Source organism: Drosophila ananassae, unplaced genomic scaffold (assembly GCF_017639315.1).
Source record: "Drosophila ananassae strain 14024-0371.13 unplaced genomic scaffold, ASM1763931v2 tig00000251, whole genome shotgun sequence".
Classification (NCBI taxonomy): domain Eukaryota; kingdom Metazoa; phylum Arthropoda; class Insecta; order Diptera; family Drosophilidae; genus Drosophila; species Drosophila ananassae.
Window position 1 is genome coordinate 179,822 of NW_025319166.1, and position 17,986 is coordinate 197,807.

Here is a 17,986-nt window from a genome sequence, read left to right on the forward strand (position 1 = left end):
ACATCTAATTATACACTTTTCTTTCCAGGAACAATGTCCAGCAAGAATGGGCGCTCGTGGTTAGGATCATTTGGAGCAAGAGAAGCAGGAGGAAGGTCATCATTGGACAGGAGCTTTGAAGGAGGAGATATAATAAGATGAGTTCCAATAGCACTTTGATGTAGAACCCCTTGTAAGATTTTTGTATCTTCTTTTCTCGTTTCAGGTTGCCGACGCTCTAGGACATGGAAACATCGTCAAGTTTGGTAGTGGATGGCCGAGCGAACTGTGGGTGGCCTGTTCCAGAAATATCCCATTTTGTAGCCAGAGGAGAGAAGGCACAGGTGAGTATGATGTCCTGAGACTGGCAGTCAGACAAATTTGTAATATATATTCCTCAAGCAGGAGCAGTGGCTATGCGATCTTGTTTCTGTGTCTGACAATTTTGATCGCCCCCTCTATTAAAATGCATCGTTGCCGGGAGATTTGAGGCAGCGTTGGAATACACCCACACACCCACACACACACACCATACAATCATCGCCGATGCTGGAATATGGGAGGAGTTTCTACGGAGGAGCCAGTGAGGAGTCACGGGTTAAGCTGCATCGGTTTGTGTTTTGGAGAGGCAGTCCCGGAGGGGCTAGCGTTAGGTCCCCAGGGAGAAAAATTGTGATCAGTCATGGGGTTCGGAGGAGGATCCTTCGCTGTTTAGCAGGTCGATGACAGGTGGTGGGAAGTATTTTTCCCCTGTTAGGATTATTTCGTCTGGAAGGACAAGTCGCCTGATAGATAGGGGTTGGCCTCGTACCATCCTAGCAGCCCTTTCGCGGGTAATTTCCCCATGTATGAAAGATCTCCTAGTCCAGTTTATAGCCCTCTCACCTAAGCGGCCAATCCCTTTGCTGGAAAGGTTTGGGTGTACGTATTTGGTCCTGGATACATCACTGTTGGAGCCTTCGTTCTCCTTCTTTATCTCAAGCCTAAGGAGAGTCGGGATAGTGCAGGATTTCGGTGGGACTCGCGTGTTTTGTCCGTTGCCATTGTCATTGTAATGATCCAGGTCTTGTTTGGATAGTCTGGGTCTTTGTTTTTTTGTACTGATGGAACCAAGCCTGGATCTGATTCCACCAGTTCCTTTCACCTTGAAAGTCCTGTTTTGGAGGTAGCTGGTGAGGACTTTGTGTGGTTGTTTAGGGACACATGCCAAACCCTATCGAAAGCCTGCGAGAAGTCCAAAAAGATGGCCGAGCAGTGTTCCTTTTCTTCAAATGCTCTCAGGATGTGTTGCGTGACCCTCAACACTTGCTGTTCCGAACTGTGTTCTGGGCGAAAGCCAAACTGGTGTTCTGGTATGGCTTCCGCAAAGTTCTTACACTTGAAAAGCTTGGAGAGAAGGAGGCGCTCAAACAGCTTTCCAAAGCCGGAGAGGAGACTTATGGGCCTGTAGGAGTCCGGGCAATGATTTGGCTTCCCCGTCTTATGGATCATGGTGATGACAGCTAGTTTCCATTGATGGGGGAAATGGCCGAGTCTTAGAACAGAGTTGTAAATATGCAATAGGTAGAGGACTGCCTTCTTTGGTAGTAATTTGATAAGGGCGTTTTGGATTTGGTCTTCCCCAGGGCTCTTCGCGGTCGCCAGAGCGGCAATCTGTGTTTGGAGCTCCTCCAGCCTGAAGAAAATCGGGGCCGAGGGGGGAGAAGGTGAGTGTGCATAGAAATCATTAAGATCATTTATTATAGCAATTCTTTCCTCTTCCAGAGTGGTCATTTTGGGGGAGAACCTATCCTCCAGGTGTTTGACGAAGGCGTCCGCCTTTTCTTTAGAGGAACGGGTCCATATGTGGTCGGAGGAAGCTGGCTAGTGTCCAGAGGACCTGGACTTTACTGGGATCTTGAGAGGATGGTCAGATTGGGGTTGACTTTTGATGTGCCTGGTAATTTTCCAAATCTTGGCCATGTTGTATCTATCTTCAGGGTCAAGATTGAGGAGCATGCGGTTTACCTGGGCTTGTTTTAGTTTTTTAATTGCTTTTTTAAACTTGTTTCTTACTCTGGAAAACTTTGCTTTATTTTCAGGTGAGGGATCCTCTTTCATTTTGGAGAAACATGCTTGCAATAGCTGAAGAAGGATGCTGGCTGGTTTATCAAGCTTAGTCGTGTGACGAGAAGGATGTTTGGTCGAATATCGGGAGGCGTTGTTTGCGGTGGGAGTGGCGTGTAAAGCAGCGCTCTCAATGTTTTTAAGTAAGATGCCAACGCAGTCTTCAATATCCTCCCCACTGTTTATTTCAGTATTTAAAAGAATGTATTTTTTCAGATGGTCCCTGAATGCTTTGATTCTGTGAGATCCTCGTGGGAGGGGAGGAGGTCTTGGCGCAGCCTGTTCGACATCTGGACTGATTAAAGGAGTTTTGCCCAGTGCCGCCCAGTGATGAGTGGGACATGGTCAGAGGATAATTCGGATACCGATGAGATGGAGATGTGGGTAGGGAGGAAACCCGAATACACGGCAAAATCTATTGCCGAGGGATTTGCCTTTTTGTTAAAGGGATAACAAGTGGCCTCTCCTGTAGCAAGTATGTTATATCTGTTTTTTGCTTGGACTGCTTCCGCTAACAATTTCCCTCTGTTGCAGCTACGAGCGTTTCCCCACATCTGGTTTTTTGCATTCCAGTCCCCCGCAATGATGAACCTCAGTGATTGTGGATTACATAGTTTGTCTATCCCTTTGAGGAGGTGAGGAAAATCGTCGTTTTGCCATTTCACAGATGGTGGGCAATAGATGGAGGCAAGTCATTTCTAGGTACAAGGACCGAATGGGCAAGGTCGCTACGAATTATTGTCGCAGCACCCCCTCTGCGCTGCGACACCGGATTTAGGGCAGTGTAAGCCTTGTATCCAGGGATATCAATGGTCCATGTCCTAATTTCGCTGACGAGCAGGACGTCAACATCACGTCCCCTTAAGAACGCTGAGAGCTCGTCAATTTTGTTATGGATGCCCCCAGCGTTCCAGGAGACAATCTTTAAGCTCTTGGGAGCTTTAGGCATAGGGACAGTCATTGGCGTCTAGGCTGTTATTTAAAATCGAAGCCATTTCGATTGTCTGGATAGAGCAGGATAAGTTGGCTAGAAAGTCATTGTCCGGTGAGGCATAACAGAGGCCTAACAGAGGCAAACATATTTGTAATTTTAATAAACAGTGTTGACAATTTATTTATTTTTTTCTCGATAGAAGCCACTTTTTCCAGCAGCTTGGACTGGGCAGCCTCGTGGGTGAATGTAGTTTCTCCAGCAGCTTGTGCCAGTGCAGCTGGGATTTTACACTGGATTGGCGCGAGTTTTTGAGAGCTGCGCCAGTCCGTTTTTGGATCAAACTCTCCTGAGGAGTTGGCCATCCCTGCCCTCGAAGCCGTTGGGAGCGCTCCTTTCCCTCTTGCTCCAGTTGGAGCCTCTCCTGAAAGCGAGCCAGATGCGCCTCTGCCGGATTTGGTCGCCTCTGTTGCCTAAATGGGTTGTAGTTGCTGCGCTGTTCCGTTGGATGTTGCCGTTGCTGGTTTAGCCTTCGGTCCGGATTTGTTTGGGCCATCCTTGACCTGTGATGGGGGATTTTTGCAGTTGCTTTGTCGAGTGGTGGCGCGGGTCCTTGTTGGGCCGTTGTTTAATTGGATGGTGGGGGGTAGGAGTCATTTCGTCATTTTGAAGGATAGTCCAGTAGTTGTTGTTGCTCGGCTCGTTTCGGTTCTGGGAGGGACCCACGTCCTTCTTTAGTGGGCGGTGACTCCGCTGACGCTCAGGCGGAGCAACCGGGCGGAGGGTATCCTGGGCCGCTCTTCTCTTCACCTCCTGGAAGACCCTACAACCCTTATAGGCACTTATGTGCCGACCCCCACAGTTGCAGCATCGAGGGGGTACATGTCTGGGCTTTTTGCAGGCGGGGGGTGGTGGGGTGCTGCCCTGCACACTTCATGCAGACGAAGGCTCGTCTGCATGAGCCCTTTTTGTGCCCATGTTTTTGGCAACGGTGGCATTGGGCCAATGCAAGGGCATTCGTAGGCGGACGGAAGAGCAAGGACAAGGACATTAGCGGGACCGGGGGCTTACGAAGGGGGACAATGGGAGGGGCCATCGCTGTAGGTGTTTTAATGTTGTTGTTTTTATTGCTGCTGTTGCCAGCAGCAATCCATTTGGGCCCCTTCCCTGGCCCCGTTTCCCTTTACCCTATTGGCCTCAGCTCTTGCTTCCACCCGTTCCATGTAGAGCCGTTGGGCATAAAGACTCTTGAAGACAGGAGTCTTTTCTGGCTTGTAATGGAAGGGGGAGGAAACATCCATCAGTGCAGGACCCTGAGGATTATGATTGGGCGTGGTGTGGACCGTAGCTTTAACATTAAAAACCACGGGGCCCATGTCTGCCGAGCTGGACTCGCTGGCTCTAAGCGGAGTTGGTTTTTTAGGGGCTGGTTTACTTGATTGATTCATTGTGGCGAGTTTGGCGGGTCTGGTGGGGGATGAATATTCGGGCTCCTGCTGCAAAATCTGGCTGTATGTGGTTTTGGGGGCATTGGGGGGAGGGGGGTTTGCATCGCTATTTTTAAGTTGTGAGAAAAAGTTTCTCAACAACTCATCAGATAAAATTTTTATAGGCGATTTGTTGTTTTTTGTGGTGTTGTTGTTTGGATGGGCCAGCTGGTCCAACTTGGGCGCAACATGTTCAAACTCCCGGTTGGCTCTCTTGATGTCGTTGGTTAGCGTAGTTGGAGAGGAAGACAACAGCCGTTTATTGTTTTTGTTTATGGCTGTGTTTGAACCAACAGGTGGCTCACGATCAGCTGTAGGGCTTGTTGTTTTTTTGGGCAAGGCGGAAGCTAAGGTCTTGGTTGCTTGTATTTCAATGTTCGCGCCAATTTCAGGACCCGTAGTCAGGACCAGTAGTGTGTGTGTGTCTGTGAGTGTGCTTGGGTGCATTGCTTCGCGCCAATTTCAGTCCCCATAGGCAAGGGAGAAGAAAGTGGTGCAGTATGTGTGTGTGGCTGTGTTTGTGTGAGTGTATGGGGGTGTGTGCTTATTGGAACTGTTGTCTTATTACTCTTATCTATTGCATTTGGCGGGCTCTTCGCCTTGGAAGAGGGGTCATAGAGGGAAAGTGGATCTGGCTGTGTGTGTGTGTGTGTATTTGCATTTATTTTTGGCGGGCTCTTCTCCTTGGAAGAGGGGTCATAGAGGGAAAGTGGATCTGGCTGTGTGTGTGTGTGTGTATGGGATATTTTATTTGTATTTATTTTTGGCGGGCTCTTCGCTTTTGAAGAGGGGTCAGCGGGGGGAGTCCTTAAATTGGCGTCACACACAATCACGCAGGAATCATCTAATGATTGCAATGAGGATCCTGGGTGACGCCCCGAATAGGGGGAAGAAAGTTCAATTTTCTCAGTGGACTCACCACCATAAGGCCTGCAGATCATGGCCATCTCAAAGGAGTCCAACGAAGTAAATTGCTCGATGTTGTCCAGGTTGAAATTGTCCATCTCCTTTTGTATTTCTGTCCTTGTGTTCTCCATATCTCCTTTTTAAGTCTCCTTTTAATTAATAAGTCACTTCAACTTGTTTTTTTTTTTTAGTGTTTTTTTTTTTATTTGTTTTCTTTTAAAGGAATTGTATGAATTTTACAAATAACTTTTACTTGGCGTTTTACACTTTAAACAAATTCAAATTCAAATTTCAAAGATTTGGCGGGCTGGTTTAAGACCAGTCCTCGCTGCTCCAGGGCCCAAATGGTTGTGAGAATGCTGGGAAGAGAAAAGTCTCCCGGAGTATTACCCAGAGGGCAACTTTTGTTCCGGGAGACTTTCCATGAAATTGGCGGGCTCCTGGAGAGAGCACTTTCTCCTGTTGTTGTTTCTGGGGTCGTCGGGTCGCATTCGTCCCATGGTCGTCTTGGCGCTAGGTGGCAACTCCATATGCCAGGCGGGACCAGTTGGCAGCTCTCGTTTCTGGTGCTTTGCCCCAGGTGGCAACTCCGACCACCAGGCCGGGCAGGTTGGCAGCACTCATCGCAGAAATGGGTAAATATAGGAAGAAAATTTAAGAGTTTGTGAGTTTTTGCATTTCAGGGAGACATTTAGGACAACACATTGAGTGACGGCATTGTGGGACAGGGGATTTTGCCGGTTGGCGTGTTCAAGGGCGTCGTCTTTCTGGTGCATCGGGTCGTGTCGTCTTTGAGGGTAAGTTTTGTTATGGTTTCTTCTTCTTATTATTCTTCCAATTGTCGTTGTTTTTCCTTAAGCTAATCAGGTACGTTTGCAGGTGAATCCACTGGAGGTCGTCAAGTGGATAAGGGTTATCACAGGTGAGTATCACAGATAGTTGGTAAGTCGGCAGTCAGCGTCGTTAATAGGAAATTTTTGGATCAAAAACATGGAATGCAGTATTAAGAAGAAGACGGATGATTATGTAAACATTGAAAACATGTAAACAATGAGGACTACAAGACAAGATTAAAAGACAGCAATTTGGGACGACATTGAGCAGACAGGTAAGCAGATGATCCTGGAGCAGGTGCCATCCTTTGGAAGTGCAATAGCTTCTCAGGCATCAATTCCCTTCAGGGGGGATATTTGGAGCGTATTAATTTCAATTTTCCATCATTTCAGTTCCTCGGTGTCGGCAGCGTGGGATGGCAATTTCCAGGTAAATATATATATGTGTTTTCCCATGATCCAGGGTCTTATTTCAATTTGCCCTTTATTCCTCCAGGTTTTGCACGTTCGTGAAGGGTCAAAGAAAAGGTAAGTAGGCTAAATTTTGTTTGGTTTTAGCGGCGTCAGGATTAATTTTATTTTTCTCTTTTCTTTCCAGGAACAATGTCCAGCAAGAATGGGCGCTCGTGGTTAGGATCATTTGGAGCAAGAGAAGCAGGAGGAAGGTCATCATTGGACAGGAGCTTTGAAGGAGGAGATATAATAAGATGAGTTCCAATAGCACTTTGATGTAGAACCCCTTGTAAGATTTTTGTATCTTCTTTTCTCGTTTCAGGTTGCCGACGCTCTAGGACATGGAACATCGTCAAGTTTAGTAGTGGATGGCCGAGCGAACTGTGGGTGGCCTGTTCCAGAAATATCCCATTTTGTAGCCAGAGGAGAGAAGGCACAGGTGAGTATGATGTCCTGAGACTGGCAGTCAGACAAATTTGTAATATATATTCCTCAAGCAGGAGCAGTGGCTGTGCGATCTTGTTTCTGTGTCTGACAATTTTGATCGCCCCCTTTATTAAAATGCATCGTTGCCGGGAGATTTGAGGCAGCGTTGGAACACACCCACACACCCACACAATATGGGAGGAGTTTCTACGGAGGAGCCAGTGAGTAGTCACGGGTTAAGCTGCATCGGTTTGTGTTTTGGAGAGGCAGTCCCGGAGGGGCTAGCGTTAGGTCCCCAGGGAGAAAAATTGTGATCAGTCATGGGGTTTGGAGGAGGATCCTTCGCTGTTTAGCAGGTCGATGACAGGTGGTGGGAAGTATTTTTCCCCTGTTAGGATTATTTCGTCTGGTAGGACAAGTCGCCTGATAGATAGGGGTTGGCCTCGTACCATCCTAGCAGCCCTTTCGCGGGTAATTTCCCCATGTATGAAAGATCTCCTAGTCCAGTTTATAGCCCTCTCTCCTAGGCGGTCAATCCCTTTGCTGGAAAAGTTTGGGTGCACGTATTTGGTCCTGGATACATCACTGTTGGAGCCTTCGTTCTCCTTCTTTATCTCAAGCCTAAGGAGAGTCGGGATAGTGCAGGATTTCGGTGGGACTCGCGTGTTTTGTCCGTTGCCATTGTCATTGTAATGATCCAGGACTTGTTTGGATAGTCTGGGTCTTTGTTTTTTTGTGCTGACGGGGGTAACTGGGTTAAGGCCAAGGTGTTGCGCTGCCGGATTTATATGCATTAATAGGGCGTTAGCGAGTCTAGCACTTTGTGCTCCATAAATCTCCTCAAGTGTTTTAATGTTGAAGGTGCTGGCTAGGACCTTATTAGTGTGCCTACCCGCTTCCAGTGATCGTCTTATAATGGCGTTTGTGGCAGATTGGACCTTCATCACTGCCGAATCTGAGGCCAGCGATGCCCAGACCGGGATGGCATGTTGCCAGATGGGGATAATAAGCTGCTTAATCAGCGTAGCCTTGGTGGGTTTGGGTAGGGGGCTGTGCGGACCAATTAGCCACTCAAGACTCTTTGCCCTAGCCCTCAGCCTTATGCAAAGGAGGGAAATGTGAAGGCTCATATTGTGACGAACACGGTGTAGTGGATACCGACTGGTAGCATACTCTGCCTACGGGAACGGCCTAGCTCAGGGAAGAGGCAAGGGGGTCGGTTACTTCCTAATCAGCATCACCGCCACACAATAAAAATTTGTAGACAGAGTTAGGAAAGGGGATACAGTCATCTGGAAGGATACGAAGTCGAGACAGGAAACCATGCTGTTTGAAGAACTAAGGTGGTGAGGTTCTTCTGCTTTGCCCGCCCTACCTGTAAAGACTTAACAACTTCACAACGAAGTATTGTTGCCCTTACCCATATTGAAATCGATCAGCTCAGGTGCCCATATAAATTCTAAATTTACTTCATTTCAAAATCAAACTTCAATACAAAATCATAATAGCTTCTTCTTCAGACTCCTGCTTAACCTAAACCCTTACTCCTAATTGGTCCTAATCCTACAAAATGAGTTTACTCTAGCTTAATTAACAAATTGGAATATAATGTAAAAATGTGTGGATAAAGAATTATATGTATGAATGTGAAGTAGGAGTTAAGTTATAACGTCTACCCAATCATTTTGATATGGACTGACTATTCATATGTTTTCCTCTAGAGGCACTGTTACATGATCAAGTTTGTTACATGACAATGTTTACTCACGAAACCATCCCTCGAAGTCCGCAGGCCTGTAGACGAGAACGCTGGATGTTTTGGGGTGATCAAGTTAAAAGCGAATTAGATTATGGAGTTTGATGTACATGTGCCTCTTATCAATGCTCTACAGAAAACAAAAGATGAGTCTATGCACGATCCAAAATGACTTACAAAAACTAATGAAAAATTAACTTCTACTTAATAATACATTAATCCTGGCGCAGCTTGTCGCGCTTCTCTCCTGGTTGTTGTTGTTCTCGTTGAATCGTCACTATGGACGAGATGTCTGCCTCAGCGATCGTCGGCTAGCCCATCAGGTTAAATGCGGTCGGCTCAAACGAACATGCGGTTCTGCGCCGGAAAGTGAGGTTAGGTCCTCCACGCTCCTGGGTTGGCCAGGTTCCAGCCCGCTCCTGATCTTCTGCGGCCCCAATCACGCACACGTCGCCGGTCACAGACCTCGCCGATCGCGGTTCGAGTCTGGACCGGGTTCGCGCACGTTTAGGGGCTGATCGAGGAAAGCTTTTCCTGGATCCCTGGCCGATGATCCACGCGGTGTCTCCGCCGTAGACCTCTAGGTCGAAACTCGATCGGTGGCTTGACGTAGGCTTTTGGCGAGCGCTACGTAAACGATCGGGGGGGTTTCCTAACACTTCCTAGAACACCTTATATTATTACTCTACTTAGCGACATATTAGCCGGCTCACCTGGAGTCTTTTTCGCCACAACCACAACACACGTGCAGCGGCGAACGGCTGGGCTCATCCACAGCCAACGTTCGGCTTCTGATCTCAGTCTCCTGGGGTACCGTGTTCGGTACTATCCCAGTTTCCACGTTGGCGATATTCACTATTTCTTTTGGCTGTAGACAACTTCTAACTTTGGCGTTTTGATTGCAAAAGAACCAGCCAAGCAAGCGGAAATTCAGTTGTCAAAATTGCCAGATGGATGGGGTTGCCAGATTGTTTGCCTTAACAGCTTTAAAGGGCTGTAACAGCGATCTGTTATCGACTTATTTTTATTCGACTACTAACTATCGTCTACTAACTATCGACTATGGTTTGTTTACCTTTAGAGTTTAACTTTTCTGTTTATTTCTCATAAAAATCATATTCGTACCCTCACACCACAGGTTTTATCGACCTGATAATAAAAGGAGATGAAAGCTGAAAAAGGGTACTTCACCAAAGGTCTTTTGCATGAAAACTCCTAACTCCTTTCCATTGATGTCTTCGAGCAGATATAACGACTGCCCTCTCTTCTCCTTTACTCTGGCCTTGATTCCCACCGGTGACAATTTTGCGTTGATATGCTTAGCCTGGTTGCTTAGAACGAAATTTCTCTTTTTACGGTTGACGCGCTCCGCCGCGTTGGATTGCGGAGAGTAAGCACCAGTGAAATTATGTTGGATTCCATGCTTGGATGTAAAGGCTGCGAAGTCCTGGCTTTTAAACTGAGTGCCATTATCGCTAACCAAAACCTCAGGAGTTCCAAAACATACAAAAATCTCATCTTCTAAATAATCCCTCACTACCTTGGACGTGAACTACTTTTAGCTCTGAGATTGTTGAAGAACTCTTCATGACGGTGGCAGTGCTTGCGTAAAGCAGCAATAGTTGGGGTTTCTATATGTAAAAGGTCGTGTCCTAGGTCAGATCTTAGGTTGTTTCTTATTGTCTGAGCCAACTCTGAGTCTGAAATAGGTTCAGATAGCGCATCGGCGATGGCTAGGATGGAGTCAAGAAAATCGTCGAAACATTCACTATTTCCCTGCCTTCTTCTACGCATCGCGGATCGAATGTCCTGATCTGATCGTTGGTCTTTATATCGTTCCCTTAACCGAGAACAGAGTAATCGCCAATTCATCTCCTCTGAACTCCTATGGCAGCGCCAAAAGAAGGTTAGAGCTGGGCCTACAAACAACAAATTCGCGTACTCATACAAAAGATCAAAGTTTCCATTTAATGAGCGACGTGTTAAAGTATTCACTCTGTATATAAAATCGTCTACGAAAATATCTTTTGGTGAGCCGGAAAACTGTAGCTTCCAGTGAACAATTAAGCTTGAAATTTGGTCAGGTCGGATAGTGTGATTCTCTCTTCGATTCTCTAGTGAACGATTAGCAGAGATGTTATGGTTACCTGACAAATGACTATCAAAAGGCTGGCTTTGTAATGGGTCGGCTGGCGGTAATTCCACATCCCACTCAAGTGATTGTCTTTGAGAGGTAGGTATGTGAAGGTTTTGCATTGCCAGACTGATTTGTTCTGACAATGTTGAAGAGAGTTGGGTTTGGTATGCTTCTAATGCATTCGTTATGAGTTCCTGAATTCTCCCTTCTGAAATGCTAGTCGTTCTTTGCGAACCTCCAGCACGTGGTGAACGCTGAGGTTGCGAGCTGGTGCTCGGACGGTTATTGGATATGGTTGCGGTTGACCTTGTTGTCGGTCTGGTATTCGGACGACTTCTAGGAACGGCACCTGTTCGTGAGTTTGGATTGGATCCGTTTTGAACTCTCGGAACTTCTAGGGTAGTGTCTTGCGCTCTTCGCGTGCTATCATTGAGCTGCGACGATAAGCATGGTTGTCGACAATTTGGACACGTTTCATTTTGCAGTAACCAGGAAGTTACGCACGTTCGATGAAAGCGGTGTTGACAGGGGGTTTCGACAAAGTCTATCTCGGCGTTGGTATCATTGCATATGGAGCATTGCACCGACTCAATGGCCAATCTTGAACTATTTTCGGGACTACGCCGAACTGACATTGTTTCGTTTTCGATATACAACAACAACAACAAAATATAACGAAATTTGATAGATATTAAGTCTATTATTTCCACAATTTAATTTCGGAAACCTGAATTTTTATGGGATATCTTGGGTCTTATCCTTTGCTGTATCGATTTCATTTAGTACATTACAAGGGTTTCTGTCTGTATTTTCATATCTGTATTGAATCTAAAACAAACTGATGTGTTCATTGCGCTAAATGAAAGAGTATACTGCTGAAATACTCCAACCAATATAAATCTCAATTTCTTTTAGGCAACTTTTGACAATAATAGAGGCCAAAATTGAAGCCAAAATATTCAAAAATGAGGTATTGCTGAATGTTCCAACAACTACAAATCTCGAATTTATGAATATTTATGGTTTGATGAGTTGATCAAGGGCTAAGAAGGAGTTATTGCTGAAACATTCCAGCCAATACAGTCTCGACTTCTTGTTCCTTAAATACATATATAAACAAAAGGATATTTCAAGAGAAACATCTTTCCTAATCCTTAATTTGTTCCCTGGTCTGGTTCTGAGGATTTCCCAAAACACAGCAGTCCTAGTGGAATCAAAAAGAAGGGTTTTCTGAAACTAAAGAAACTTGTTTGGAAGGCTGACTGTTAGGATAGGTTGGAGGACAGCTCGTGAGAGCAGGGGCTGCGATTTGGTGTTTTGTTTGTTGCTTAGCTAGATGTTTTGCTAGCCCCACGTTGGGCGCCATTTTATTCTGTGACGAACACGGTGTAGTGGATACCGACTGGTAGCATACTCTGCCTACGGGAACGGCCTAGCTCAGGGAAGAGGCAAGGGGGTCGGTTACTTCCTAATCAGCATCACCGCCACACAATAAAAATTTGTAGACAGAGTTAGGAAAGGGGATACAGTCATCTGGAAGGATACGAAGTCGAGACAGGAAACCATGCTGTTTGAAGAACTAAGGTGGTGAGGTTCTTCTGCTTTGCCCGCCCTACCTGTAAAGACTTAACAACTTCACAACGAAGTATTGTTGCCCTTACCCATATTGAAATCGATCAGCTCAGGTGCCCATATAAATTCTAAATTTACTTCATTTCAAAATCAAACTTCAATACAAAATCATAATAGCTTCTTCTTCAGACTCCTGCTTAACCTAAACCCTTACTCCTAATTGGTCCTAATCCTACAAAATGAGTTTACTCTAGCTTAATTAACAAATTGGAATATAATGTAAAAATGTGTGGATAAAGAATTATATGTATGAATGTGAAGTAGGAGTTAAGTTATAACGTCTACCCAATCATTTTGATATGGACTGACTATTCATATGTTTTCCTCTAGAGGCACTGTTACATGATCAAGTTTGTTACATGACAATGTTTACTCACGAAACCATCCCTCGAAGTCCGCAGGCCTGTAGACGAGAACGCTGGATGTTTTGGGGTGATCAAGTTAAAAGCGAATTAGATTATGGAGTTTGATGTACATGTGCCTCTTATCAATGCTCTACAGAAAACAAAAGATGAGTCTATGCACGATCCAAAATGACTTACAAAAACTAATGAAAAATTAACTTCTACTTAATAATACATTAATCCTGGCGCAGCTTGTCGCGCTTCTCTCCTGGTTGTTGTTGTTCTCGTTGAATCGTCACTATGGACGAGATGTCTGCCTCAGCGATCGTCGGCTAGCCCATCAGGTTAAATGCGGTCGGCTCAAACGAACATGCGGTTCTGCGCCGGAAAGTGAGGTTAGGTCCTCCACGCTCCTGGGTTGGCCAGGTTCCAGCCCGCTCCTGATCTTCTGCGGCCCCAATCACGCACACGTCGCCGGTCACAGACCTCGCCGATCGCGGTTCGAGTCTGGACCGGGTTCGCGCACGTTTAGGGGCTGATCGAGGAAAGCTTTTCCTGGATCCCTGGCCGATGATCCACGCGGTGTCTCCGCCGTAGACCTCTAGGTCGAAACTCGATCGGTGGCTTGACGTAGGCTTTTGGCGAGCGCTACGTAAACGATCGGGGGGGTTTCCTAACACTTCCTAGAACACCTTATATTATTACTCTACTTAGCGACATATTAGCCGGCTCACCTGGAGTCTTTTTCGCCACAACCACAACACACGTGCAGCGGCGAACGGCTGGGCTCATCCACAGCCAACGTTCGGCTTCTGATCTCAGTCTCCTGGGGTACCGTGTTCGGTACTATCCCAGTTTCCACGTTGGCGATATTCACTATTTCTTTTGGCTGTAGACAACTTCTAACTTTGGCGTTTTGATTGCAAAAGAACCAGCCAAGCAAGCGGAAATTCAGTTGTCAAAATTGCCAGATGGATGGGGTTGCCAGATTGTTTGCCTTAACAGCTTTAAAGGGCTGTAACAGCGATCTGTTATCGACTTATTTTTATTCGACTACTAACTATCGTCTACTAACTATCGACTATGGTTTGTTTACCTTTAGAGTTTAACTTTTCTGTTTATTTCTCATAAAAATCATATTCGTACCCTCACAATATTTATTTTCCTATCCAATGTGACCCCAAGGTATTTGTATTTGTTAGCCTGAGGTATGATCTGTCCATTGAGGAGGAGTTTCATCTGGTTGGTTTGGGTCATATTTTGTCCAGAAAAGAAGGAGACGTGGGCGCATTTTTTAACATTGAAGGTCATGCGCCATTTGTTTGCCCATTCGGAGATGACGTTGAGGTATGCTTGCAGATGCTTTGCGTGTTCCTTTGGCTGTTTGTGTGACATAAGTACCGCTGTATCGTCTGCATATGTGGCTAGAAGGAGCTTGGTCGGGGTAAGAGTACAGTTCCTGGAGATAATGGGAACTGCATCTGGGAGTGGCATGTCAGAGGTGTAGATCGAGTATAGGATTGGGCCGAGGATGCTCCCTTGGGGCACTCCAGCACTGATGGAACCAAGCCTGGATCTGATTCCACCAGTTCCTTTCACCTTGAAAGTCCTGTTTTGGAGGTAGCTGGTGAGGACTTTGTGTAGTTGTTTAGGGACAATCTTGGAAAGTTTTTGTAAAAGTCCCTCATGCCAAACCCTATCGAAAGCCTGCGAGAAGTCCAAAAAGATGGCCGAGCAGTGTTCCTTTTCTTCAAATGCTCTCAGGATGTGTTGCGTGACCCTCAACACTTGCTGTTCCGAACTGTGTTCTGGGCGAAAGCCAAACTGGTGTTCTGGTATGGCTTCCGCAAAGTTCTTACACTTGAAAAGCTTGGAGAGAAGGAGGCGCTCAAACAGCTTTCCAAAGCCGGAGAGGAGACTTATGGGCCTGTAGGAGTCCGGGCAATGATTTGGCTTCCCCGTCTTATGGATCATGGTGATGACAGCTAGTTTCCATTGATGGGGGAAATGGCCGAGTCTTAGAACAGAGTTGTAAATATGCAATAGGTAGAGGACTGCCTTCTTTGGTAGTAATTTGATAAGGGCGTTTTGGATTTGGTCTTCCCCAGGGCTCTTCGCGGTCGCCAGAGCGGCAATCTGTGTTTGGAGCTCCTCCAGCCTGAAGAAAATCGGGGCCGAGGGGGGAGAAGGTGAGTGTGCATAGAAATCATTAAGATCATTTATTATAGCAATTATTTCCTGTTCCAGAGTGGTCATTTTGGGAGAGAACCTATCTTCCAGGTGTTTGACGAAGGCGTCCGCCTTTTCTTTAGAGGAACGGGTCCATATGTGGTCGGAGGAAGCTGGCGAGTGTCCAGAGGACCTGGACTGTACTGGGATCTTGAGAGGATGGTCAGATTGGGGTTGACTTTTGATGTGCCTGGTAATTTTCCAAATCTTGGCCATGTTGTATCTATCTTCAGGGTCAAGATTGAGGAGCATGCGGTTTACCTGGGCTTGTTTTAGTCTTTTAATTGCTTTTTTAAACTTGTTTCTTACTCTGGAAAACTTTGCTTTATTTTCAGGTGAGGGATCCTCTTTCATTTTGGAGAAACATGCTTGCAATAGCTGAAACATGCTTGGCTGGTTTATCAAGCTTAGTCGTGTGAGGAGAAGGATGTTTGGTCGAATATCGGGAGGCGTTGTTTGCGATGGGAGTGGCGTGTAAAGCAGCGCTCTCAATGTTTTTAAGTAAGATGCCAACGCAGTCTTCAATATCCTCCCCACTGTTTATTTCAGTATTTAAAATAATGTATTTTTCCAGATGGTCCCTGAATGCTTTGATTCTGTGAGATCCTCGTGGGAGGGGAGGAGGTCTTGGCGCAGCCTGTTCGACATCTGGACTGATTAAAGGAGTTTTGCCCAGTGCCGCATTGATGATGAGTGGGACATGGTCAGAGGATAATTCGGATACCGATGAGATGGAGATGTGGGTAGGGAGGAAACCCAAATACACGGCAAAATCTATTGCCGAGGGATTTGCCTTTTTGTTAAAGGGATAACAAGTGGCCTCTCCTGTAGCAAGTATGTTATATTTGTTTTTTGCTTGGACTGCTTCCGCTAACAATTTCCCTCTGTTGCAGCTACGAGCGTTTCCCCACATCTGGTTTTTTGCATTCCAGTCCCCCGCAATGATGAATCTCAGTGATTGTGGATTACATAGTTGGTCTATCCCTTTGAGGAGGCGAGGAAAATCGTCGTTTTGCCATTTCACAGATGGTGGGCAATAGATGGAGGCAAGTATGACATTTTGTACGGCAATAGGGCAGATTTGTACCGCTTCTTCATTTCTAGGTACAAGTACCGAATGGGCAAGGTCGCTACGAATTATTGTCGCAGCACCCCCTCTGCGCTGCGACACCGGATTTAAGGCAGTGTAAGCCTTGTATCCAGGGATATCAATGGTCCATGTCCTAATTTCGCTGACGAGCAGGACGTCAACATCACGTCCCCTTAAGAACGCTGAGAGCTCGTCAATTTTGTTATGGATGCCCCCAGCGTTCCAGGAGACAATCAGGACAGTCATTGGCGTCTAGGGTTTTATTTAAAATCGAAGCCATTTCGATTGTCTGGATAGAGCAGGATAAGTTGGCTAGAAAGTCATTGTCCGGTGAGGCCTCTGTTATGTCAAACATATTTGTAATTTTAATAAACAGTGTTGACAATTTATTTATTTTTTTCTCGATAGAAGCCACTTTTTCCAGCAGCTTGTGCCAGTGCAGCTGGGATTTTACACTGGATTGGCGCGAGTTTTTGAGAGCTGCGCCAGTCCGTTTTTGGATCAAACTCTCCTGAGGAGTTGGCCATCCCTGCTCCGAAGCCGTTGGGAGCGCTCCTTTCCCTCTTGCTCCAGTTGGAGCCTCTCCTGAAAGCGAGCCAGATGCGCCTCTGCCGGATTTGGTCGCCTCTGTTGCCTAAATGGGTTGTAGTTGCTGCGCTGTTCCGTTGGATGTTGCCGTTGCTGGTTTAGCCTTCGGTCCGGATTTGTTTGGGCCATCCTTGACCTGTGATGGGGGGATTTTTGCAGTTGCTTTGTCGAGTGGTGGCGCGGGTCCTTGTTGGGCCGTTGTTTAATTGGATGGTGGGGGGTAGGAGTCATTTCGTCATTTTGAAGGATAGTCCAGTAGTTGTTGTTGCTCGGCTCGTTTCGGTTCTGGGAGGGACCCACGTCCTTCTTTAGTGGGCGGTGACTCCGCTGACGCTCAGGCGGAGCAACCGGGCGGAGGGTATCCTGGGCCGCTCTTCTCTTCACCTCCTGGAAGACCCTACAACCCTTATAGGCACTTATGTGCCGACCCCCACAGTTGCAGCATCGAGGGGGTACATGTCTGGGCTTTTTGCAGGCTGTGGTGGGGTGCTGCCCTGCACACTTCATGCAGACGAAGGCTCGTCTGCATGAGCCCTTTTTGTGCCCATGTTTTTGGCAACGGTGGCATTGGGCCAATGCAAGGGCATACGTAGGCGGACGGAAGGGCAAGGACAAGGACATTAGCGGGACCGGGGGCTTACGAAGGGGGACAATGGGAGGGGCCATCGCTGTAGGAGTTTTAATGTTGTTGTTTTTATTGCTGCTGTTTCCATTAAGTTGGGCCCCTTCCCTGGCCCCGTTTCCCTTTACCCTATTGGCCTCAGCTCTTGCTTCCACCCGTTCCATGTAGAGCCTAAAGACTCTTGAAGACAGGAGTCTTTTCTGGCTTGTAATGGAAGGGGGAGGAAACATCCATCAGTGCAGGACCCTGAGGATTATGATTGGGCGTGGTGTGGACCGTAGCTTTAACATTAAAAACCACGGGGCCCATGTCTGCCGAGCTGGACTCGCTGGCTCTAAGCGGAGTTGGTTTTTTAGGGGCCAGCTGGTCCATGTTCAAACTTCCGGTTGGCTCTCTTAATGTCGTTGGTTTAGCGTAGTTGGAGAGGAAGACAACAGCCGTTTATGTTGTTGTTTATGGCTGTGTTT

At 46.6% G+C, this 17,986-nt stretch overlaps 1 protein-coding gene across 1 annotated transcript; it reads right to left on the minus strand.

The window, feature by feature from the left end:
- Positions 1-8,561: 8,561 nt before the first annotated feature.
- Positions 8,562-14,139, minus strand: LOC123258379. The gene is made up of 3 exons (XM_044718248.1): positions 13,725-14,139; positions 9,591-13,673; positions 8,562-9,539 (listed from the first exon to the last, which is right to left on the minus strand). The coding sequence occupies exon 2, from the start codon at positions 11,647-11,649 to the stop codon at positions 10,414-10,416; it is 1,236 nt and encodes a 411-aa protein (XP_044574183.1). The 5' UTR covers positions 11,650-13,673; positions 13,725-14,139; the 3' UTR covers positions 8,562-9,539; positions 9,591-10,413.
- Positions 14,140-17,986: the final 3,847 nt, after the last annotated feature.